Raw genomic sequence first — 22,727 nt, forward strand, 5'->3', positions numbered from 1 at the left:
ATCAGCAGAGTGGAAAGGTAACCTACCACTGGATCATAAGGCAGTTTTTAAAAAAATTTTTGAGGAACTTCCATACTGTTTTTCATAATGGCTACATCAAGTTACATTCATAGCAACAACATACAGGGGTTCCTCTTTCTCCACATCGTCACCAACACTGGCCATCTTTTGTCTTGTTTCTAACAGCCATTCTAACAGGTATGAGGTAATATCTCATTGTAGCTTTGATTTCCATTTCCCTGCTGATTCGTGATGTTGAGCGTCTTTCCACAGACCTATTGGCTGTTTGTTTATCTTTTGAGAAATGACTGTTCTCGGGTCTTGTGCCTGTTTTTAAATCAGGCTGCTTCTGCTATTGGGCTGTAAGAGTTCTTACACATTTTGGGATACTAACCCTTTATCAGATATATGGTTTTTAAATATTTTCTTCCATTCCATAGGTTGCATTTTCATTCCATCAATTATTTTCTTTGCTGTGCAGAAGCTTTTACTTTGATGCAATTCCACTTGTCTATTTTTGGTTTGGATGCCTGTGTTTTTAGGGTGCTATCTGAAAAATCATTGGCCACACCAATGTTTTTCCCTTTTGTTTTCTACTAGTACTTTTATAGTCTCAAGTCTTACATTTAAGTCTTTAACCCATTTTGAGTTGATTGTTGTATATGATGTGAAATAAGGGATTAATTTCTTCTTCTTTTTCTTGCATATAGCCAGTTTTCCCAGCATCATTTAATGAAGAAACCAGCCTGTCCTTATTTAGTGTACTTGGTGTCCTTGTTGAAGATCAGCTGACACATGGATTTATTTCTGGGCTTTCTGTTTGTTTCATTAGTCTATAGGTCTATTTTTATACCAGTGCTATCCTGTTTTGATTACTGTAGCTTTGTTATACGTTTTGAAATCAGAAAGTACTGATGCCTCCAGCTTTGTTCTTCTTGCTCAAGATTGCTTCTGGTCTTTTGTGGTTCCACATGAATCTTAGGATTGCTTTTTCTAGTTCTGTAAAGAATGCCATTGGGATTGCGCCCGGAATTGCACTGGCTCTGGAAATCATTTTGGGTAGTATGTACATTTTAGCATTATTCTTCCAATTCATAAAACATGGGTTTCTTTTGGTTAAGTATAACATTTAAAATTCTCTAGCCCCATAAAATGGCTACAAAGAAGTAAAAGCAACTATGTGCAAAGCTTGTGAAGTATTTCTTTTTGGATTATGAATGGCAAGCAGTAACCTTCTCTGTACTTGAGGTATCATAACCAGCTCCTCAGCCAACGCTCCAAACCCTAAGAAGGACAGACAGGGCTGAGGCTGAGAAGGTCATGATGCTGAGGGGCAGTGCAGAGGCCTGGATGGAAATGCATGGTGAGTCTTTGTGGTCCTCCTCACCACCATTAGGGACAGAGATAAAGAGCAGAGTAGCATGTGTTCATTATTTTTTACTTCTGTAGCATCTGATAAGTACTATACTGAACAGTAACAGCAACAGTGCCTACAGGGATCTTATAGATGATCTTGTCCAATCTCCCACTTTCCCTCCATGACTGCCCTAAGGAGAGAAAAACCGCTGATCTGCGCTGAGCTTTGTTATTTTTATCTTCTCTTGCAAGTGACCCACATTAAGAATTGGGAATTTTGTCTGTGTGTCTATATACAGAGACACATATAAATATATTTGTATAACCTAGAAATATATATATGTAATATATATAGTTCTCTATATATAGATATATAGAGAATGTATAATACATATACAATATATAAATATAATTTAATCTTCCATTTGAAGGAAAACATTTATTCCTTTAAAATAGCTGTCAGACACTTCATGTTCTTACCCACAGGAAGAGCAATGGTGTCTAATAATGAGACATTCCAGGTTGCCTTTTCCATTAGTCATATTGCATTTAACTTCTTTTATAATGTTATTAATTCAAAACAGTAGTGAAATTTCTGAGCATATAAAACATGAACACAGATTCTCCAGTAAAATATAAGACAACAAGAAGGTATTGTTTGACTGCATTTAAAAAACTCATGTAAATTCAATTAAAAATTGTAACATTATGTGTCTTAAAATCATTGGTAGAACCTATTTTTATGTTGAAATTTCCTGCTGCAGGAGAGGTGATTTCCAAATACAACAATCACTACCACCACCACAAAGAAAGTTCCCTCCTGTCACATTGTATGCTCATTTAGTCATTCAGCAGATGTTTCTTGAACATTTATTAGCGTTTTACTAAATATAGGGACAGGGGAAGGAAGAGTGGAGATGAGTAAAGAAGTGGGGGATGGTAGTGATGTGATGGTTGGTGGGGAGAGTACACAGGTACCCCAGTTGGTGAACAGGATAGTTCACTGTTAATATAACAAGTTTTTAAAAAGTATTCCTTCATATATAGGTTATTTTAATTTTTTTTTTAAATAAACAATCGCTTCTCAGCCTTTTGGCTAAGATCAAGTTTAAAAATAAACACTAACATCTCGTCCTCATATGGGCCTTAATAAAGTTTTAAAAGTGGAAAATGATAATTATCTTAAGAAATCTAATGCTTCTCAATATACTCAAGAGAACTTTAATTTTTAAGCAGTCTCTATACCCCCACAGGGCTCGAACTCACAACCCCGAAAATCAAGAGTTGCACGCTCCAGCAACTGAGCTAGCCAGCTGTCCCGAGAGAATTATAGAGCTGTAAGGTCACTTATGGATCATGTAGTTTAACTCCATGTTTCATCCTAACTCTGTTTTTATTTGCTGGTTCACTTTGTGTTTATTCTCAAATGGGAATCAAATAAGGACCACAGGTGTTGGATCTGTCTGTGTTTTTAGGAGGAAAGGAAAGACCACTCTCAACCGAAGAGCTGGCCCTTTCTACCCTCCCGTTTACTGGTCAGCAGCACGCCTGCTCTGCCAGGATTGGCAGGTCCACCGTTATCACTTTAAACCCAGAAGGTCCCGACTCAGTAATTTTAGTAAATATTACAAGGTTCATGTTATAGTCTTATTTAATTACAGTATCAATTCACATTTCAGGATTCACTGCTTGCAATATTATATTGGCAACATTAAGGCTGTTAATATAATGTCACATCTTTCATTTATATGCAGAATGCAAGTATCTGAGACTCGAGCATGAACCAGTGGCCACTTCAAGACTGCCTTAAAAAAAAGACTAAAGACAGATTTTAAAATATTCTCTCACTGTAATTCTTAATGTTCTTTTCTTTAAATGACTTAATTTGTGTAAGTAGCCAGGTTTCTATGGTTGTTTTCACTATATGGAATCTTGATTTTATTTTATAGAGCTATCTAAGTTATACTGAATGAAACACCAAATAGTTAAATCTGGAAGGAGTAAGAGACATGCGAGGATTTCACGGTACTCTGTGGTGCATGAAAATGCAACGGCTCTTGCATAACCTCTAACTCTGCCTGGAAGCTAAGAAAGAAGCAAGGGCTTCCTTTCACCCCACAATCATGCCTGGGCTCTCAATTGCATCACGACCTCTGTACCTGGGCACGAAATAGCCTTGGTAAGGATTCAGGAAAAAAACCATCTAGGGGTAATTTGTTATAAGGAAAAATAGCCGTTACCAAGTACCTTATACCTACAAGGAGCTCAGTTCTGATGTAGAACCAGTGGCTTAAAGATCAAGCAGTCTGCCCAAGGTCATATAAATGCTAAGCAAGCTCCTGAGGGCCAGGGCTGGGTCTCAGGTATGATTCCATCCAGAGAACCTCAAATGTAGGATATAAGGATATAGTCATTGCTGCTGGAATGCCTGTGTCTTAATGTCAGAGGTGTTTTGGTTCAGTTTTTAAGTTTGCTCAAGAAATTAACCCTGTACTCTCTCTCTCTCTCTGTTGTGTTAGGACAGGAGCAGTTCTTAAAATGAGAGGTTGATCCAGAAAGGAGTTAAAAGTATTTTCGCTCTAAGTTATGTTGACAAATTATAATCAGTTTTAAAGGATGTGGTACATTTGTTTTTCAAACGATGATCTCCCTAAGAGAGACAATTGTTGAGATAGATTTTTTTTAATCAAATTCTTATAAATAACATTAGAAAAAATTTAAAAGGCCATGTTACATAACAATAAATGGGAAGCCTTTCTGCTTTCATTTCTTTCTATTAATAAAAAAATAAAAAAAACAAAACACTTGTCTGCAGTTAGGCCTGGTCGATATTTTTTTTTTTTTTTTTTTTTTTTGGATCTCAGCTTGGTGAGTACTTGCACCAAAGGTATAAGGCATTCTTGGCTTTACCTTCTGAAATGAGATTTGGCAGCTATTCAATGCCACAGAGCAATGTTATATAACAAGGCAGTTCAAGAAGCAAAAAAGAAAACCACATTGAAATGAGGCTTTTGGGCCCGTGGATAGCAAAATCCACTTTTACCAACAGAGAAAATAGTCAAGGGCAAGGCCATATGAATGATTATCATCATATAAATGCTCAGAGTTCTTCCCACCATAAATCTCTGAACTGTACATACTTACATATCACAAGCGTGACCTTCTAAGTGAACATTTGTGTGGGAGAGAAGTGCTCCTGCCACAGAGTCTGAATTCTTTGGTGGGGGGCATGTTCTCTGAAGTCCACTATGACCACCCCTCCTACCTTTCTCTTTTTTATAATGCCACCCCACAGAAACATTTTTTAAATAACAAAGAATAATTTCAACGGAAGGAGTCAAATTCTGAGACTTCTGACCTTATTAGCAACTATAAAAAATATGTAATAGAGCTTCACTGTCTAATATGAGCTCTTCCCGGAGCATAAATACTTTTTAAAAAGTACAGCCCACTTGATTTTAAATTTTTTAGCTCCAGTGAAGGAAGCAGACTTCTTTTTAATGTGTCCTTTCTCGGTTTGTTTGTTTGTTTTTTTAACACAAACATCTTTATAACAGTTTGGGTACCAAGCAAAGGGTCACAAATGGTCCCAGAGTCAGCACTTTTCTGTCTGTTCAAAATTTGCTCATTAAAGCCATGTGTTAAATTAAAATAGAACAATTATTGGAAGATACAACACCACCACCAAAAAAAGGGCGGGGGGAGAATGTGCTTGTTTATGTAAATCCCTGAACAGACTTACTATTTGCTTTTGATCAATGAACTTGACTTGGCACTAAAATGGCATTCTTTTTTTTTTTTTTTTAAGATTTTATTTATTTGACAGAGAGAGACAAAGTGAGAGAGGGAACACAGGCAGGCGGAGTGGGAGTAGGAGAAGCAGGCTCCCCGCTGAGCAGGAGCCCGATGCGGGGCTCGATGCCGGGCTCAATCCCAGGACCCAGGGATCACGACCCGAGCTGAAGGCAGACACTCAACGACTGAGCCACCCAGGCGCCCCTAAAATGGCATCTTTAATAGGTCAGTCTGTTCCTGCTGAACACAGCAGAGGGGGCATCCTTAGAGATATATTTTTAATCCAGTGGCTTTTTTTGACTGAGCATGCATGTAACTTTATACTTGGGGTCATTCTCTTGATAAAAATCCTGTATGACCAATTTGTCATGCAAGAGGAGACTGAGGCCTAGTAACTTGCATGTACTGTTCAGGTTCAAAAATGGAAGAGGTGGTTGAGTCTGGATGCACATACTGAATGGTCTCAATTTCATTTAAAATCAAAGATACTGGGCACCTGGGTGGCTCAGTTGGTTAAGCGACTGCCTTCAGCTCAGGTCATGATCCTGGAGTCCCGGGATCGAGTCCCGCATCGGACTCCCAGCTCCGCGGGGAGTCTGCTTCTCCCTCAAACCTTCTCCTCGCTCATGTTCTCTCTCACTGTCTCTCTCTCTCTCTTTCTCAAATAAATAAATAAATAAAATATTAAAAAAAAAATCAAAGATACCAGCTGGAAGGTAAGGTTCTGAACAATATATTTAAAGAGGGAGAATAAAATGGTATTTGTTTTACCTTGAAATATTAGCAATCTTCATATAGTCCAAACAGTTTAGAATTTATCCTTTATCCCCAAATGATGTGGAGATCATAAAAATCTGTTCCTCGCTAAAAAAGTGGAGTGTATTAGGGGTGTGGTGATTAGCATTTGAGTAAAATAAATGCTAGTGTTAACAATCAGGACAAATTGCAAATGGGAAGCGAGAAGTACATCCTGAATGAATATATCTGCTGAATAAACGCTGAATAAACAGAAGATCAGGGTTCCAGCCTATCCTCCTTTGAAACCATATGCCCTCCAACATTACTAAACTAAAGACAGAAAACTTGACCAGGTAACCCCTGGGAAGGGACGGTGGATGTACTGGTGCATCCACCCGCCGAGCTAACTGGGTTTTCGTCTGCACAGCCTCCCACTGCATGTTTCCCCAGTTAGGCTGCTGAGGACCCAACTCCAAGGCCTTATATCCTGCTAGACATGCAGGCAACTTGAACCAACACACACATCATCTTGACGGAACATGATTAAAGTAGAGTTGGTAAAACACAGTGACACACTAATTAAAAACTCTCACACACACATGCACGCACACACAGAAAGCAATACTCAAAAAAGTAAAGAGAGGCTGCTTGAATCTGCAGGAACAGTCCTGGGGTAGCCAACCTCCTTTCATCATGGTCAATTCATTAACAGAGGAGAAAAGACAGAAACTGGGGGAAATGCAGACCATCTGCTCAATCCAGATGCAACAACACAGGCCTCTTACATCCAAAGCTTTTCACCAGAAAGGAACAGAGATAAGATCTAATCCTCTCATGAAATAACCGACAAAGGTAGTTAGACATATTTGCATCACAAATAAAATAATGCCAGAATCATTATTAAATGAGACCTTTCAAATGTCAGTCCAGACTTTTACCACCAAGTGTACATTGATTAAGCAGAACACTAAATCAGCATTAGAGAAAATGGAGTTGGGTTCTATTAGCTTTAGTCAGCTCTCCCTTAAATAAAACCATGCTTAAAACATCTTCATTCCTTAAATAGCAAGAACATTTTAGTCCAGTCATCGTAGTTTTAAAAAAGACAGCAAAAGAAATTCCTTTAACGCTGTGTACTGCAAGCAATGGGCATTTTCTCTCTTGTAAGAAAAGGTTAAAAACAAATATTCTTACCTTGAAATTGTGAACCTTTTCATATTTTGGAATTTGCTCGTTTTCTTTCAGAGTTGCTCTTCTAACAAGTGATGTCAACTGCGAATAAGCAAAGAGTTTCAGAGGTTGCCAGATTGTCACAGACGACTTTTGAGAACCCAGTTTCATTCCCAAGGCTGCTATCAATAAATCTTGCTGACGGCCCTCTGGTTTTGATTTGTGAACTGCAGCTCTGTTAGTTTTCCTACCCGACCAAGACTCTTTGGATGGCATTTTGGAATTCAGAAAAGAAATAAAACCTATATTGATCTGTCTGCCGGTGAACTCTGTTCAGCTAACAAATGAGCATTCTGCCAGCCAGCACAGAACCCTAATCTACAGAGAGCTGCAGAGAAACATCGCGGAGAGGTGGAGGAGAATGATGAAGCACTTCTTAGAAAGAGGTCGACTAACCAGAAAAATTCTTCTTTCTTCCTTTTTAAAGGGCTCTATATTTAAGCTTCTGAAAACTTAAAGAGTCTGAACAGACATAAAGAATCGATGCTAATATACAAAACATTCAGCATCTCTCCATCCCTCTTTAAAAGCCGTGCAATTTTGACATAGGATACATTTCTAAGAGCTTCCTTCTCTATTCAATATGTTACTGTCCATTCTGGATGAAAGATGCCTACATACTGCCTGCAGTCAGCTTCTAGCAGCAGGCACCCTGTGGAGCCCCTAGCAGGGAGGGTGGGGAAGGAAGGGATTTGACAGGGAAGGCTGGATTACACTGGTCACCGTAAGAAACGAGATAACCAATGAGGATCAAGCAACAGTATTTAAGTATTGTATTCCTCAACTCTGTCTCTTTTCCTCCCTCCTCTCCTGTAAGATTTTCTTGCTGGCTCAAGGAAAAAAAAATCAGTGGGAAGACAATGAGGGATGAATGAGTCATGCATTATTACAAAATGGAATATTTCTTTTACCTAATAAAAGCAAAGGAACATTAACAGGCAGCACCAGGTTTCAAAAGAATTTCCCATCACTGCCTGGTAAATTATGAAAAGCTAATCTCTATCCTCCTTTGTGCATTATGGACTGAGGTTATCTCACAAAAACCCAATTTTATTTAAGATGAGCAAAAGCTGGTATTTTGATGGAAAAAAAAAAAGGCATTGAACTGGTAGCATACTATTTTCATGCAGAACGAGCAGTGTGCATACAACACAGCTATCACCCTGCAGTGGTCAGTTTTGTCTCCCTATAAGGATTTTTGTTGCGAATCTACAAGTAAATGGATCCAGTCTTTATTTTTATTATTAGTCTCAACATTCTTAATTCAAAGAGCTTGAGGCCAGCTGAGAATAATTTCTCATGCACACAGGTCAGAGATGTAGTGTAACTGTGCTTGTAGAACCCTTGGATATTTGTTTGCTGATATAAAAAGGGGGGGAGGGTGCTGAGTAAGAGACAAATCCAGCTCCATTTAAGAGCAATACCCATACTTTTTGCTAAACTACTATAAGAAGCTGAAGTTTTCCCATATTGGTTCCCTGAACATCTCCCCTTTGCTTCCTCATGTTATGGTAATTAAGTTTAACCCATTATGGTTCTAATTGTTACACTGTATTTAAAGAATCAAAAATTATTTTTAAATGAATTCAGTCCATTTGTTGAGCACAATTTATCTCAGATTTCATTATCTATAGGGGTATGTGTCCAATGTGCCCAATCTATAGGGGTTATGTGCAGATTCTAATTTAATTAGGACATGAAGTTGTTCTTAAACCACGCTAGATATTAGAAATACTGATGATTGATTTTCTAAACAGCCCCCAATTTTTTTATTTACTTGAGTATATAGTCCGTTCTTTTAAAATGTCTTACTCTTTAAAAAAAAAATTCTGAGGGCATCTGGTTGGTTCAGCTGGAAGAACATGGGACTCTTGTTCTCAGGATTGTGAATTTGAGCCCCATGCTGGGTGTAGAGATTACTTTAATCTCTTAAATCTTAATTACTTAAAAAAATAAACTTAAGAAAAAAAAATACTTTTTCAAAAATTTTCTAATAAAAGGCAAAAGTTAATATTTACATCTATAGGTATTTCATTCCCACAAATTTATACCATTTTGTCATTAAATAAGACCAAAAAAAAAAAAGTTCCTGTTCTAAGAGAAAATACAAGGGAAAGAACTTTACTTGCCTAACCTAAATTACTTTTTAGTTTAGACCTAGTTCGTCATGTGATGACTAAAAGTACAAACACCAAACAGCCCTTTAGTCATGTCCAACCGAAGGTGAAGTTTATCCAATTCTCAGTAGACACTAGAAAAACAGACTCCAAAGGCAAATTTTACAGTAATTTTTTTTCTCTCTACAATGTTTAACGCTCAATGTTTACATTACTATGTCAAAGAAAACAATCACCCATGTAACTCAAAGCAGTCCCCCCCCCCCCCAGTATTTCTGATCAAGGTCCTTTATTATAAACCATCCCCAGTTCTTCAGCTGTAATAACTAAAATTCAACCAACGCATAGAAAGACTGATGGTAGAGAAAATTCACGGCTGGGCAAAAGTGCACATTTTGTCTTTGAGAGGCAAGTCTGCTGTAGACTCTGCACAGTCACTTTTCTTCCCAGATAATTTTGGTACCTAATGGAGACATACTAGATTAACTGTAATTCGGGCAGCTACCCAGGGCAACAGGAGGCAGAAAACAATGGCGAAGGAAGAAGTTCTTAGCTACTCTCAAAGAACTAGGGGTTTTTTAGTCGCATGATGCCTTTAATGATTGCAATAATGCAACTTCTGCATTAATTTTGTTACAGCAGCTCTCAAGTCCTAAGAACTGCCAATTCTAAAGTTCAGAACTAATACCAATGTTCTGATGTTCTAGACAGATATATACCGCTCATCCTTGTATTTATCTGGCCATATTTAGATAGCTACAGATCTACTAATGATGGCTATCATTTATTATTACGTATCCATGTTCCAGGCACCTAGCTAAGCACTTTACATACAGAATCCCATTCAATCCGCAGAAAGATGCCCGTGAGGCGTATGTTATCCTCACTTCACAGCTGAAAGAAAAGAGGCCTACAAAAGTTAACTTCCTGCACTCCACAGCTAGTTGGTGGTAGGTAATAGTTGGCTTTTTAAACATCATGCTTAAGCATTGACATTGGAAAATGAGAGGGAATTTTGAAGTCTGAGAGTAGTTATTTTCCTCTCTGATTCTCTTCAAGGTGGTTTCTCTAGTTATTTTTCCCTTTCAATTTCAAGGAGCAGCAATAGATGGTAAAACAGAGGAAGCAATGAATAACAATGGACGGTGAGAAAAGCAGTAGTAGCTAACAACCCTAGACCTCAAGTTCAGCACCAGTACGTGCAACAGGCAGTGCAGCCTGCAAGGCTCCGTTCAGCACACCCTCCCCCAGTGGGACCTTTGAGGATCTGCACCAATTAGGTGTGACTTTACCCATCCAGGAACCTCTGCTCCCTTCCCTTGTTCATTAATTATGAGATGTACCACATTCCACCTGATATCACAGTTCCTGTGTAGCTGTTCATATAGACTGAGTTTTACGCATCTTAGTATAAACCCTGAATTTAGCACAGGAGCTTACACAAATAAAGGTCCATGAAATACCTGGGTAAGAAAACAAGACCAAATGAAGGTACCTATTTATATTGGGGGCGATATATTATAATAATTTATTATATACCTATATGTTATATAATAAATTATTACAATAAAAAAAGGTGGGATTTGAAATCAGAGACACTTAGGTTTGAATCCTGACCTTGGGAGATTTGCTTGGTGCCCTGCTTACCTCATTTACATGCCTAAACAGGGCAGTTTAAAAGAGATGATGTATCAAAGGGAAGAGACTGCCTAGTAGTAAGCACTCACTAAATGGTGGTATTACCAGCAGTATTTAGTGTTTCATTTTGACTAACTCTTTGGCCTGCCCGAGACCTAACTCTGGCCATCCTTGATACTGATGGCACGTTTGTACATTCACCTAAATGAGGGCGACGAGCCTGGGAAAAGAAATAGAGAACAGGCAGAATCTACAACCCTCTCAGTTTCTACCGCTGTCTGTACCATCTGCAATATAGAGAAGGGGACTACAAAAATGGTGTGTGTATAGTGGGAAGCAGTTGTGTGAGGAATAAGAAACAAGGGGGAAACAGGGGACCCTGGAAGGGAACAATTTGCTGTTTTTCAAATAAAGAAATTTCCACCACTGATCTCTCTACCCTGTTTGTCTAGTAATAATACTGAATTTATGCAAAACTAGTTTCTCATTTTCACCAAGTGTAGTACGACAGGACCAGGTTGTGGGCCGGACAAAAGTGCTGATCTTAACCCTGTCTTCTACTAGCTGTGGCACGTCCTAATCAAGTTACTCATTTCTTTCAGTCTTTGTTTCCTTATGTGTATAATTGATTAAAAGTACTTACATTATAGAATTAGATGAGATAATATATGGGAAACATTTTGTATTATTCCTGGTACAGACAATAATCAATAAATAGAAGTTTCCCTCCTTCCCTTGTATCTAAGGACTTCTATTTCCAAGATCAGGGTTAATATAGTGGGACTGTGGGACACATAGAAGGCCCAAAACCACTGGCCTAAGCAGTATAAGCTTCAGGTCAAGCTGTAATCAGGTGCTTTAAGGACACAACACAGGCATCACTGTTCTGCAATCCTTACTTTATCCTGTCCTGGCAATCTGAACCCCCAGGCTCAAACTCTGAATAATCCTTGTTCTGTCCACCTTCCCACCTCAAAACCTGCTTACAGGGAAGGGTCTTATCAATTTATTCATGCTAAGGTACAAATGACTGATTATACTTCCTTTTCCACAAATATCTGGTTTTTAATGTAAGACCGAAGACTTATGCCAGAGGAATAAATCTAACTATGAATGTCAGAACTCGTTAACAGTAAGAGTATTCTCTAGGAAACTGAAAGGACCTCACACAGAGAGCCACCTCCTTTGAATATCATGTTGATACCACAGACTCATGAACACAATGTTCCAGTTAACTAAGAAAAGTCAACATTTCATCAGAAAAGCACCATAAAGGAATGTTCCAGCTGGCATAGCCCAGAGTTTGGAGAGATGAAGAGTAACTGGATTAACTATTGGGTAAACCTGGTTCAGGTTTAGCAAAATCCTGCAATTTCTATAAAATATTAATATTCAGATATTAAGAACACAGCTTTGATTTTTGGGGTCCAGGATGGTAACACAGTAAGACCCTGAACTCCCCTCATCTGTGGACAAAGCACATCTACACCTATTTATAGAGGAAGCCCTCCTGAAGGACAGAGGGTAGACTTCACAGCTTCTGCACAACAAAAGCCAGACAGCATAGAGAACCGCCTGACAGACAATAACAAAGGAAACCGCCACCCCTGAAACTGCAAACTGCAGTGGGAAGGAATAATACTGAGGGGCTGTGAGCAGGCCACGGTTAAAAAAACAAGAGGGGAAATGGGTGGGGGGATGGCGTAACTGGGTGACAGGTATTAAGGCGGGCAATGATGTCATGAGCACCAGGTGTCACACACAACTGATGACATCACTAAATTCTACTCCTGAAACTCATAAAAAAATTAAAAAATTAAAAAGCAACTACAATATGAAAGATCCAGCCCTAGAACTCTGCCAAATGGCAGGGGAGCTGCTGGAATTCTCTGAGTTGATGGGGCTGGTGAGGGCCATGGTTTACATTCCCCTCCACCTGACAGCATGGACAGGAGCACAGGGCCTGCCATCTCAGAAGCCTCGAGCTGCCCACACCAACCCAAGCTGTGCCACCTAGGTGGCTCTGGCACAGGATACACCAGGCCACCCCAGTCAGTGTTTGCTCCAGCTCCAGCTGTCTTACTGAGATGACACAAGCATAAAGCACCCTGGAGCACACCAGTCCCACACCACTTCAGCTCCAGATGACTGCCGGAGCAACCCCAGTGCAGAGTGCTCTGGGACCTCCTGGCTCCCACCTCCTTTAGCTCCAGCTGCCCACCAGGGCACCTCCTGTGCCGAGCATCCCAGGACACTCGCAACTGCATCCATTTCAGCTGTCCTGCCAGAGGCCCCTCTGCACACAGAGCCCCAGGACCCTCCTCTCTCCCCATCTATATGCACTTCAGCTCTGCCAGGGTGCCCTTTGCACAGAGAGCCCCAGGTCCCCCTGGCTTATAACCATTTCAGCTTCAGCTGTCCTACCAGGGAGTCCTTGGCATTGACAACTATGGGACAGCCCACCCCGTGTCCTCTTCAGTTCCAGCCATCCCATAAAGACAGCCTGAGGACCCTCAGTACATGCCAGCCAATCACGAGACACACACAGTCTACACAGGGGATGACCATATACAAGACTATTCCTGCAAGCTTAGAAGTAGCTGTTCTGACTCATCGAAACAAACACAGAAAGTGAAGCAAAATGAGAATACAGAGAAATATGGTCCAAATGAAAGAACAAGACAAAATATCAGAAAAAGAATTAAATGAAACAGACATAAGTGATATGCCTGATAAAAAATTTAAGTAACAAACATAAAGATGCTCATGGACTGGAGGAAAGAGTGGAAGAACTCAGTGAGAACTTCAAAAAGAGACAAAATATTAAAAAGAATCAGAGTTGAAGAATACAGTAGGTAAAATGAAAACTACACTAGATGAAATCACTAGTAGATTAGTAGAGGGAGAAGAACAGAGCAGTAATCTGAAATATGGGTTAGTGGAAAGCAACCAAGCTGAACAGTAAAAAGTAAAAAAAGAAATTATAAAAAGGAGGTTAAGGGATCTCTAAGACAACATCAAGTCAACAAACATTTGCATTATAGAGGTCCCAGAAGAAGAAGAGAGAGAAAAAGGGGCAGAAAACTTATCTGAACAAATGATGACCGAAAACTTCTCTAACCTGGGGAAGGAAACCCCAGGTTCAGGAAGCAAACAGAATTCCAAACAAGATGAATACAAGGATGTCCACACCATGACAAACAATCATTTAAATGTTTAAGATTGGGGCACCTGAGTGGCTCAGTGGGTTAAGCCTCTGCCTTTGGCTCAGGTCATGATCTCAGGGTCCTGGGATCAAGCCCCGTGTCTCGGGTTCTCTGCTCAGCAGGGAGCCTGCTTACCCCCTCTCTCTGCCTGCCTCTCTGCCTACTTGTGATCTCTGTCAAATAAATAAATAAAATCTTTAAAAAAAAATTAAAAAAATAAATGTTTAAGATTAATGGTAAAGAGAATTTTAAAAGCAGCAAAAGACAAATAAATAGTTACACACAAGGGAACTCCATGAAGCTATGAGCTGATTTTTCAGCAGAAACTCTGCATGCCAGAAGAGAGTGGCATGATATATTCAAAGAACTTAAAGAAAAAAACCTACAGCCAAGAATACCCTACCCACCAAGGTTATCATTCACAATGGAAGGAGAGGGAGAGTTTCCCACAAAAACAAAAGTTAAAGGAGTTCATCACCACTAAACTGGCCTTATAAGATGTGTTAAAGGAACTGCTTTAAGTGGAAAAGAAAAGGTGATAAATAGAAAAAAATTATAAATGAAAAGATGTAAAACAGGACAACATATACATAAGATATGGCAGAGGAAATAAAGTAGTTTTTAAAGAATGTGTTTACTTTAAACTTAAGTGACTATCAACTTGGTATAGATTAATATATATTGAGGATGTTATATATGAACCCCAAACCCACAGTATCTACACAAAAAATAAAGAGAACGAAAGGTAAGAATAACAGTTAAGCATCAACCAAAAAGAGAGCAAGAGAAGAACAAAGAAGTACAAAAACAACCAGAAAGCAATGAATAAAATGGCAGCAAGTATTTAGCTATTAATAATTACTTTGAATGTAAATTGTCCAGATGCTCCAACTGAAAGACATAGGGTGGTATGGGTGGTGAAGGGGATAAAGAAACAAGATCTTTGTATAGGCTGCCTAGAAGATACTCACTTCAGACCCAAACACACAGAGAGACTGAAAGTGAATGGGAGGAAAAAGATATTTCATGCAAATGAAAGTGGAAAAAAAGCTGAAGTAGCAAAATCTAGACAAAAGAGACTTTAGAGACTGTAACAAGAGACAAGGGCATTACATCATGATAAAAGGATCAATCCAATAAGAAGATATAACAATTATAAACATTTATGCACTCAGCATTGGAGCACCTAAACACATAGAGCAAATATTAAAAGACATAAAGGGAGAAACTGACAGTAATACAATAATAGTAGGGGAGTTTAGTACCCCAATTACATCAATGGCTAGATCATCCAGGCATAAAATCAATAAGGAAACAGTGTTCTGAATAACACATTAAACCAGATGGACTTAACAGATATACACAGAACCTTCCACCCCAAAACAGTAGAATACACATTCTTTTTAGGTGCACATGGAACATTCTCCAAGACAGATGACATATTAGGCAAAAAACAAGTCTCAATAAACTTAAGAATACTGAAATCATATCATGCATCTTTTCTGATTATAAACCTATGAAACTAGAAGTCAATTACAAGCAAAAAACAAAACTAGAGAAAAGCCACAAACATGTAGAGGCTAAAGAACATGTTACTAAAAGACCAATGGGTCAATAAAGAAATAAAAAAAAATACATGGAGACAAATGAAAATAAACACACAATGGTCCAAAACCTTTGGGATACAGTGAAAGCAGTTCTAAGAGGGAAATTTATACTGATACAGGCCTACCTCAAGAAAAAGAAAAAACTCCAATAAACAATCTAGATTTACACCTAAAGGAAGTAGAAAAAGAAAGAACAAAGACTACAGTTAGTAGAAGAAAGGAAATGATGAAGATCAAAGCAGAAATAAATGAAATAGAACCTAAAACACAACTGAAAAGGTCAATGAAATCAAGAGCTGGGTCTTTGAAAAGAAATAAAATTCATAAACCTTTAGGCAGACTCATCAAGAATAAAAGGGAGAAGACCCACATAAGTAAAATCAGAAAAGAAAAAGAAGAAACAACCAATATTCAAGAAACAAAAAGAATTCTAGGAGAATAATATAAAAAATTATATGCCAACAAATTGGGCAACCTAGAAGAAATGGATACATTTCTAGAAATATACAAACAAAACTGAAGCATGAAGAAATAGCAAATCTGAACAGACTAATTACTAATAATGAAAGAGAATTGGTCACCAAAAAACTCCCAACAAATTAAAGTCCAAGACCAGATGGATTCACAGGTAAATTCTACCAAACATTTAAACAAGAATTAACACCTCTTCTCCATAAGCTGTTCCAAAAATTAGAAGATAAATTTTCCAAATACATTCATTGAGCCCAGCATTACTCTGGTACCAAAACAAAAAAAACCAAAAAAAAACAAAAAAAACAAAACATGAAAAAAGAAAACTATAAGCCAATATCCCTGATACAAAATATCTTTGAACGTAAAGGCAAAAATCCTCAACAAAATATTAGCAAACCATACTATACAATACACTAAAAGGATCGGTCACCACAATCAACTGGAATTTATTCTGGGGATGCAAGGATGATTCAATATTTGCAAATCAACCAGGATGAAACACCACATCAACAAAATGAAAGATAAAAATCACAATCCTCTTGGGCTGCCTGGGTGGCTCAGTCAGCTAAGCCTTTGGCTCAGGTCATGATCTCAGGGTCCTGAGATCCAGCCCTGCCTTGGACTGCCGGCTCAGCGGGAAGCCTGCTTTTACCTTTCCCTCTGTTGCTCTGCCTCCCAGTGCTCCGTCTCTCAAATAAATAAAATCTTTAAGAAAAAATCATGATCATCTCAAAAGATGCAGAAAAAGCATCTGATAAAGTAAAATATCCATTCATGATTAAAAACCCTCAACAAAACAGGTCTAGAGGGAACATACCTCAATATAATAAAGGATATAGAAAACACACAGCTAACATTACACTTAGAGGTGAAAAACTGAGTTTCCCTAAGATCAGGAAAAAGACAAGGATATCTACTCTCACCCCTTTCATTCAACACTGTAGTGGAAATCCTAGCCAGAGCAATCAGACAAGGAAAAGAAGCAAAAGGTATCCAAATTGATAAAGAACACATTGAACTGTCACTGTTTGCAGATGACATGACAGTATACACAGAATAACCTAAAGAATCCACCAAAAAGCTATTAGAAGTAACAAATGAATCCAGTAAAGTCACAGGATACAAAATTAATATACAGAAAAAGGTTGTGTTTCCATATACTAATAATGAGGTAGTAGAAAGAGAAATTAAGAAAACAATTCCATTTATAATTATACCAAAAAGAATAAGATAACTAGGAGTAAACTTAACCAAGGAGGTGAAAAACCTATACTCTAAAAACTAAAAAACACTGATGAAAGAAATGGAGGATGACACAAACAAATGGAAAAATATTCCATGCTTATGAATTGGAGAATTAATATTGTTAAAATATCGATACTTCCCAAAGCAATCTACAGACTCAATACAATTCCTATCAAAATACAAAGAGCATTTTTCACAGAACTAGAACAAATAATCCTAAAATTTGTATGGAACCACAAAAGACCCCAAAAGCCAAAGCATTCTTGAGAAAGAACAACGCTGGAGTTATTACAGCCCCAGAATTCGAGATATACTAAATATCTGTAGTAATCAAGAGTACAGGACTGGCACAAAACAGACACAAATCAATGGAACAGAGCAGACAGCCCAGAAATAAACCCATGCTTAGATCGCCCATTAATCTATGATACAGGAGACAAGAATATACAATGGGGAAAAGACAGTCTCATCAATAAATGATGCTGGGAAAACTGGACAGCTACACGTAAAAGAATGGACTCCTTTCTCACACCATATATAAAGATGAACTCAAAATGGAGTAAAGTATACTCTAAATGTGAGATCTGAAACCACAAAACAAAAAGAAAACATAGGCAGTATCTCTTTGACATCTGACAATATCTCTTTGACATATCTCTAAGACATAAAGGCCTCAGCAACATTTTTCTAGATGTGTCTCCTCAGGCAAGGGAAACAAAAACAAAAATAAACTATTGGGATTACACCAAAATAAAGGAAAGCATAAAAAAAAATAAAAAGGCAACCTACTGAATGGGAGAAGAAATTTGCAACGGACATATACAATAAAGGGTTAGTATCAAAAATATGTAAAGAATTGACAGAACTCAACACTAAAAAGCCAAATAATCTTATTAAAAATGGGCAGAGGACATAAACAAATATTTTTCTGAAGAAGACAGATGGCCAAAAGACATGAAAAGATGTTCAACATTACTCATCATCAGGGAAATGCAAATCAAAACCACAGTGAGATATCATGATACACATGTCACAATAACTAGAGTCAAAAAGACAAGAAACAACAAATGTTGGTAAGGATGTTGAAGATAAGGAACCCTCATGCTCTGTTAGTGGGAATGTAAATTTTTGGTGCAACTATGAAAAATAGTATGAAGATTACTCAAAAAATTGAAAATACCATATGATCCAGAAATTCCACTACTGGGTATTTATCCCCCAATGTTGAAAACACTAATTAGAAAAGAAACATGTACCCCTATGTTTACTGTACCATTGTTTACAGTAGCCAATATGTGGAAGCATCCATCCACAGATGAATGGAGAAAGATGTGAGATACACACACACACACACACACACACACACACACACACACACACAATGGAGTATTACTCAGCCATAAAAAAAAGAATGAGGTCTTGCTATCTGCAACAACATAGAGGGTATTATGTTAAGTAAAGTGAGTCAGACAGAGAAAGACAAATAACATGATTTCACTTAGATGTGGAATCTAAAAAAAAACAAAACAAACAAAAGCAGAAATAGACCTCACATAGAGAACAAACTGTTGGTTGCCCAAAAGGGAGGGGATAGGCAAAATGGGTGAGGAGAAATGGTAGACATAGGCATCTAGTTATGGAATGACTAAGTCAGAGTGATGAAATGTACAGCATAGGGAATACAGTCAGTATATTACCATAGAATATGTCACTGTAGTGTAGTGTATATATGTCACTGTAGTATAGTGACAGATGGTAGTTACACTTGCGGTGAGCATAGCATAACATACAGAATTGTCAATTGTACAATCACTATGCTGTATACCTAAAACTAATGTAACACCATGAGTAACTAATTCAATTAAAAACAGCTTTCCTAACCCCCAATATCAAGTTGTATCATGAAGATTTGTGGATCCAAGCAAGCTCACCCTAGATACACAGATTATTCATACCTTTTCTCCTGAATTATAATTTATAACCTAATTTTTCTCTCCATTAGAGCCAAGAATGGAATATATTGCAAGGTACTTAGTGACAATATGTCACATTACATTAACTGATAACTGCATGTTACCATACTAGGAAATGCTTCAAACAGATGATGTAGGTTAGCTGTTAAAACAATCAATAAGCTAGACATTACAATTCTGACTTTGTAAATGGTGAGACAGAAGCTTAAGAAGGTTAAGTACCTTGCCCGAGGTCATTCGGCATATGGGAGGAATAGAATTTGAACCCAGGCCTATGTGACTTCAAATTCTGTGTCTTTCCTCTAGAACCGTCCTGCTTCTCAAATTATCTTTTGTTAACATGCAATTCTGAAAGGCTATCATTTGAATAAATTTCTAGGTCATTTAAATTCTGGTACCCTTTAGATCCCTAGCTATTTTAGTATTGCTTTCATTAGAATTTAGAGTATCCACCATATTCATCACTTAATCAAAATTTTCAAATACATTTTAAGTCAAACAGTAAAAACATCTATACAGAACTTAATAAATTCCTTTAGTTATGTTAGGATAAATAACTTTTTATGTTGCACGGGAAACCCTTACATTCTGCTAGCGCTCTAAATTTTTATGCTACTGGCATCAATCACATTGTAATTCCTAACTTGGTCTTCATTACACAGCTCCTCTAGCATTAACATAATATCCATTTAAACAGATAATAAAGCACATCAGTGCACTCAGTTCAGTGTATAATAAATTTAAATTACACTAACACGGACACCACCAAATTCTGTATACTCTCACATGTTCCCTGACAGACTCGTATGCAATAATTTTAAACACAGGACATATGAAAACATAATGCAAACAAAAAAGTACAGCCCTGTGTTTCTTATTCTTTCAAGAAACAACAGAAACGATCAAATTTTCCAAGCAACAGTTTGGCGGGAGTGTTTTGCACTCTGCATGAAGAGCACCAGGCCCAGAGAGGGGGTGGAATGGCGCACAGCCCGGTTTCCAAGCCTGGCTCTGACTGAGAACAGCCAACTCACTGAACTTTTCGAAGTCCTCCACTAAATGAACTCTGTGGCATTCTGTGTTTGTAATAGAAAATCAAAGGAGAAAGGAAGGTTCCTACTCATTCAGCACACAGGGGTATAAAGACTTGAGTGCGTCTACTGGGAAAGACCAGCTTGGCCATCTCCAATTCCCCACAAGGCAGCTCTGACTAATTTACTACAGGCTTTTTTTCTGGGACCCAGTCTTGTAAGCTCAGGAACTCAAGGTGATCATATTTCTTTCTCAAGAGAGAGTGACATTATAATACCAAGCTCAAAAAACTGATAAGGTAAAAGCAGAATGACACGTCTAGTTTATAAAGGTATGAGATATAATTATCATAAACCGGGGGACCAACATTCTTTCCTCTGGTAACATACCTATACTGGAAACAAAAAATTATTAGGATGCTGATGAGAAAGGAATCAGAGCAAGTCAAGTGGGTTAGATGAGCTGGTACTGAATGCGGAGGTAAGCCTTATCCAGCCAAGACGGCCTTACTCATATACAAGAACACTCACTGCCCAGTTAGTAGGGCTCCCTCATTTTAGACCATTGCTTAGATGGACCAAGCAACTTCCACCTCTTTGAGTCTTTTTCCAGGAGTCTCTTTATGATGGTTTTGTATACTTCTGCTCAAATATCATAAATGGCTATTTTAAACCACAGTCCCAAGTTTTCACTTACGAGTTCTTAAAGGATACTAGATTTTACCCCTGATGTATTGATAACAACTTATATAATAGGTGCTTTGGAAAAATAAAATAAACGGAAGATGTTTTCTTATCCTGAGTTATGTAATGACAAAGTAATATATACATGTAATATACATAAAATTGCCCATTACACATTCTAGTCTAACACCCTCCAATATTCAGCCACTGGCAACGACCGGTTGGATGCTGCTGATCCTAACAACATTCTTTTCTGGTTGTTCTTAATGAAAAGCTCAAATTGGCCTCCATGGGAAATTCTCAGTTTTTCCACCTCAATGAATTTTTCCTAATGTAGGAAAGGTTATCATTGATTTCTTGATTTTTGGTTTACCCATATTTTTGGTATATTATCTGCAAGACTTAAAGAAACACTGTTATTATTCAGTAACAACACAGATGAAATTAGAGGAGCACAAACACCTTACGAACAACCACAGCAAAACTCTTGAATCGCAGACATTTCACATTTACAGAAAGCTTTTAGTTACATATTTGGAAATTACAACCAAAATGCCAACTCAGACCTATATAATGAGGAGTATTTTCAGATTTTAAACTGCCACGTGAGGTTATTTCAGAATACTGCGGTCCAGTAAACATTTCACAATCAACAGCGTATCACAATAAAAATTTAGTTTTCTCCTTCCTCCAGTGACTTCCATAGACTAGGCTGGGATGAAGTCCTTGTGTTTTGGTTATTTTAAAAAGGACGTGTACCAACTTACTTAAACTTAAGGTATCAAAAGCTTATTTCCTTTATGTATAGTCCAATTAAAATATTCTAATTATAATTTATTTTAGTATTTCAAAGCCTCAATAAAGAGAACTCTGACACATGGTATGAGGTATATTTGTGAACACATACCATTCAAACATACCTATTTTGAAAACCTGTTTCTATTATTTGAACATGGCAAGAGTGGCCTGAAGGCAAAAAATTTAACTTTCCTAACAATTACCCTGAGAAGAATTGTAAGCATGAGCATAATTCATAGATGTGTTCATTGTTCATCTCAGTCCTCGACATTAACGTGTTTTCTTGTAATGACACTGCCATATGGCATGTTTTACATCAAGATAACGATGTTTAAAAAAAAGTAAAAATAGCCTCTTTCTGGGCACTTGATAAAATCAACCTTTAATATCACGTCTATAGTATTTCATTTTCTGAAATTCTTACTAGTTCAAAGGATCCTAATGAAATTAAGAGAGAACTTTAACAACCTTTAACTTACAAAAGATAGATTCTTCTATATATACATACACACACACACACACACACATCTTATGTATTCTTTTTTTTTTTTTTTTAAAGATTTTATTTACTTGAGAGAAAGAGAGAGAACATGCACATGGGTGGGGGCAAGGGGCAGAGGGGGAAGCAGGCTCCCCACTGAGCAGACAGGCCGATGTGGTACTCGATCTCAGGAGCTGGGGATCACGACCTGAGCCAAAGACAGATGATTAACCGAATGGGCCACCCAAGTGCCCCATGTTTTATGTATCCTTATCCATCTCTATATATTCATACACACACATGTATATGTATATGTATATGTATATGTATATGTATATGTATATGTATATGTAT

General features: G+C 37.8%; 1 protein-coding gene across 6 annotated transcripts in view; it reads right to left on the reverse strand.

Moving 5' to 3' along the window:
• Positions 1-22,727, reverse strand: part of LOC111142360 (chimerin 1) — a 154,879-nt gene that overhangs the window by 41,518 nt on the left and 90,634 nt on the right. For 4 of the 6 annotated variants that reach the window (XM_022495430.1, XM_022495410.1, XM_022495419.1 and 1 more), the window contains exon 1: positions 7,084-7,760. In XM_022495430.1, coding sequence (XP_022351138.1) covers positions 7,084-7,335 — 252 coding nt within the window. In that variant the 5' untranslated portion in view covers positions 7,336-7,760. Of the gene's footprint in view, positions 1-7,083; positions 7,761-22,727 lie in introns of those variants that run through there. The other 2 variants (XM_022495390.1, XM_022495401.1) reach the window with 1 other exon arrangement.

Source organism: Enhydra lutris, unplaced genomic scaffold (assembly GCF_002288905.1).
Source record: "Enhydra lutris kenyoni isolate GAN:26980312 unplaced genomic scaffold, ASM228890v2 scaffoldscaffold1, whole genome shotgun sequence".
NCBI classification, from domain to species: domain Eukaryota; kingdom Metazoa; phylum Chordata; class Mammalia; order Carnivora; family Mustelidae; genus Enhydra; species Enhydra lutris.